The sequence below is a fragment of the Tribolium madens genome, unplaced genomic scaffold (genome assembly GCF_015345945.1).
Source record: "Tribolium madens isolate multiple individuals breed KSU strain unplaced genomic scaffold, Tmad_KSU_1.1 Scaffold_91;HRSCAF=231;Tcas5.2_LG7, whole genome shotgun sequence".
NCBI classification, from domain to species: Eukaryota; Metazoa; Arthropoda; class Insecta; order Coleoptera; family Tenebrionidae; genus Tribolium; species Tribolium madens.
The window spans coordinates 16,730,060-16,734,282 of NW_025401063.1; the positions used below are offsets into that span (position 1 = coordinate 16,730,060).

Sequence of the window (4,223 nt, forward strand, 5' to 3'; positions counted from 1 at the left end):
AATTTTGTATCGCCGCGCCGCATTTTTTGCCCTACCCTTGTTGCAGTTGTGAGGAAGGTAATGTTTGGAAGCAACCACTACCCAACAGTACGGTATTTTTAAATAAGGCAAACTCTTATACCAAATTTCCTGAGGTCAGTTTACATAATTTAATTACAAACAAATATTTGAATTCGCGATTAAGGTGACATGTGACAATGAAAAAAATCTGGAGTGAAGATCACACGATTAGGGCTTCAACAGGTGATAACAACATTGTTGATGATGATTTTGGGGAACCAATAATTGGTCACAATATTGCGTAAGAAAATTTTTTCTCTTAGAAAAAAGCTAGAAAAAATAAAACGTTACTAGAAACGGCCAAAAAGACTACGGAGAAAACTGCAAACAACCCGATTTGAATTCAAGTATTCTCAAAAAAGAAGTTAGAGATTTTGTAGCAAGTTTGAATGTAACAGAAGAGAAACGAGACTTTATCGAAAACGCTACTAGGGAACAAAGTGGATCTGAGTTGGTTTAATGAAAGAAAGTATAGAATCACCGCCTCGAAAATAGGAAAAATAATTAAAAGAAGAAAAACCAGTTCTTGGGCTCCCTTAGTTTGATCGTTTCTATACAGAGTGTCCCAGGTTTTAGGGCCGGTGCAAAAATAAATATTTCCAATTAATTTAAAAAAATTGCTAGTGCAAACGATAGAGGATTATATAGACTTCAGTTTGATGCTTTAATATTGTTCAAAATTTTTTGCGTAAGTCAGGTGGGACTTTAAAAACCAAATTTGGAAAAAAAAATTAATTGGAATCTTCTCCACATGATAAAATTGCTTGATTTTTTCTAATGGTCACTATGAAAATTGGATAATGTAAAAGTTGATAGATTTTGGGTAATTAACATTTTAATATTGAAAAGTGGGAATTCTGGAAATTTATGGCCAAGTTTGAGATGATGTGCTGCTAATGCATTGACAATAGAGTGGAGGCTTCACAATAGAGCTTGGGTACGTCATAAATGTCATTGCGGAACTTTTTCTTCTCAAGAAATTCTGGCCTGATCACCAATTACCGCAAACCCTCCCATAAATAATTCCAAGTTTCAGATTTTCAATATTAAAATGTTAATTATTCAAAACCTATCAACTTTATCATTATTCTGTTTTCACAAATACCACAGACAAAATTCAAAGAATTTTGTCATGTAGAAAATATTTCAGTTTCCTTTTCCTTTCAGTGTTCTTTTTTTGCAAAAAAATAAAACCATCGAAGAAGCCATAAGAGATAGACCTCATTTTTGTCTAGACAAAAACAATAAATTGAAAAAAACACGATTATTATTATTAAACTCAATTACGGGCCACCAATAAAAAAAATGTGATTTTATTTTATGGGCAGAACAAATATTTCTATTGATCGCATTTTTCCGGATCCCAAGTTATGAAAAAAAAATTTACCCAAGATAAAATATTTTTACCAAAAGGCCTTACTACCAGAAATACTAGATCCTAGGCTATGCAAGTCAATGTAAATAAGGAAAACAGAAAAAGAATAGAAAAAATAGCGTTTTATTGATTTCAATTTTTTTTACATTGAAAAAAAGTTATGACATTTATTTATTACTTTCTGTTCCACTTTTGTATTTTTTTTTATTTGAATGTAACTGAACTCTTCTCTGCCAAATTTTTGTTGCGAGTAATATTGCGACCTTGGTGCATACTTACATCTTAACCCTTAACAAAACGCGCATCGCTTTCAACTATTTCAAGTTTTTAAGTATCCCTCCACTCTAATAGAGCAAATTTTGTCAAAGTGAAATGAATATTCGCGTTTCGTCAAAAACTAATAATAATTTTTTCAGTTTTTTGGTTGCATTCTATTTGTACAACTTTCCCCTAGGCGTTTTTTTAAATATTTATATAAAATTTGAATAAAAAAAAGTTAGATAATTGTTTTTTCAAAAAAGAGTTACGTTGGCGAAAATTCTAAATGTCTAAAACTGAATTCAATTTTTTGATTTAAAATTGGAACAAAAACATCGCCAAAAATAGCCAAGTAAATTTCAACATACTTTTCTTTGTCGCACACTTGGTTTAACTCTGTCGTCCCCTTTAGCCTTAAGGATGTTTTGTCTAGTGTAAAATTCACTCACACTCACTTGTACTCACTTGTATTTTATTATATATTTTTTTAGAAAAATTCCGAATCCGACTTTGATGATTCCTTCGAGTCTCCTGAAAACATGTTGATGGAAGCAGTGTCAGATAATGTGAAAACCGAATTCATAGATTATGGACCAAACTTGGAAGAAATGAAGACGTTGCCGTCTGTTTTATTTGAAGAATCTAGTATGGACGTGAGTGTTAAAAATGAAGAAATGGAGAATGGCAAACCAGACGAAGATGTACAAATTGACGTAGATGATGAACCTAGTCCTGAAGGAAAATTAGAAATTGATATACCTGATGAAGATACCAATGATATTAAAAACGAAACTGAGAGCCCAGTTAAAATGGACGAAGACAGTTCACTAGATAAAACACCCGTTCCAGAACCCGAAGTTACTGATAATTAATTATAAGTTGTCTTATTTTTTGTTACACGTTTTGTATTCATAATAAAATCATTTGAATTAATTTTGTTTACGTTTCCATGACACTCCCTCAAGTCAATAACCCGTCCAAGACAAAGGGGTGGAGTAGTTGATAAGACAGTGGTCTGTAATACCTACATTTGTGTTTACAATTTTTTATTTCCAATGTCCATTTTCATCTTCTCGGGATGAAACTTAACACATATAACTTTGGGTCATAAATGCCAACTAGCAGTAGTGCTGCTACTATTGTAAAAAATAAGATTTGAGTTAAAATAAAAAACATTCATGGTGTGTTTCTAGGAGAAGAAGAGGGCTTTCCGCTTACAAACCCAGGTAAAAAGCATCGAAAGACACGATGCCGAACGCTCGGATTTTCTTACCATAGAATCGGCGTTGCCCTCGAATGAACGCAGATTGACCAAAAGGTCTCATAGTACTTTAAATGCATCCAGTATTTCAAGGGCTCATAGTTCAAAATTGATCTCATGCGACCCCATCACCTTACAAACCCACACCGATGGCTCCGTCCACATCACACGCACCCAAAATGAGAAAGACTGCAGTCCTGATAGGATAAGTCTCGACAGGAGAGGTCTAACCGCCTTTCCTATTATTGACGGCGAAATGAAACTCAGATTGTTGTCATTGCAACATAATTTAATTAGCAACTTAGAAGGGCTGCAAGCCCAAAATTTTCCTTATTTAGTGTTTCTAGACATTTACGACAACCAATTAGAACAAATGGGCTGTTTGGATACATTGGATAATCTCAGGGTGCTGCTAGTGGGGAAAAACAGGTAAAAATACAGAGTGTTCCGTCTAAACCCCACTTTAAAAGGATTGGGAGTTCGAATAATCATATTTGTTTGAAAATTGGTACATAGCCATAATGCATTAAGTCCTCCTAAATGAAAATATTTTCAAGATGGCGGCATTTCCGGTTATACCGGAAGTCGGTCTCAACTTTCTTATTTTAAATGGAAAACTATATTTTTACTGCGTTTTTGGATTAATCGGGTTATTTTAAGATCAGCTTTCTCTATACTTAAATTTAGCCGTTTTTGAAATATTTGGAGTTTTTAAAAAAAAAATAGATCTGCACCTTACACTTTAAAAATCAGTAACTGCTATTTTTTAAAATTTTGAATTCGTTTTTTTTTGAGTTTGAAAGAGAAAGTTTAGATCTTGGGTGTTTTCAAATTTTGAAAAAAAAATTAACAAACCATAAAATTTTAAGGTTACTTTCGTAATAATTGAAATATCCATAACTCAATTTTTCCAAATGAAATACCCCAGTTTTTATTTTACTAAATGGAAGAGAATTTAATTCTGAATCGATCTGTATATATAACATTCCCTATACCAAAATTTAATAATTTTTAAGTTATGGTGACTTTTTGTTAAGACTGTTGAAAATCTATTACGTTTTTGTATAGTTTGCTATGGAAATAAAAAATGTCAAAATTGTTTCTCAATAAACGTCGACAGTGACTTATTATTTGACAAATAGTGCCAAAATATGGAGAGTCAAAGCTACTCAAACTTAGATTTAATTAATTTATTTTGTATTTATGGAGAGTGTAACAAAATTATGATGTCGTTCATTAAACAAAAATAATTTTTTCACTTGTTAGCTT

At 32.2% G+C, this 4,223-nt stretch overlaps 1 protein-coding gene across 1 annotated transcript in view; it reads left to right on the forward strand.

Annotated features, from left to right (window-relative positions):
• Nucleotides 1-4,223, forward strand: part of LOC123011887 — a 16,296-nt gene that overhangs the window by 2,201 nt on the left and 9,872 nt on the right. The window contains exons 7-8 of the mRNA XM_044409592.1: nucleotides 2,185-2,562; nucleotides 2,887-3,383. Coding sequence (XP_044265527.1) covers nucleotides 2,185-2,562; nucleotides 2,887-3,383 — 875 coding nt within the window. The remainder of the gene's footprint in view (nucleotides 1-2,184; nucleotides 2,563-2,886; nucleotides 3,384-4,223) is intronic.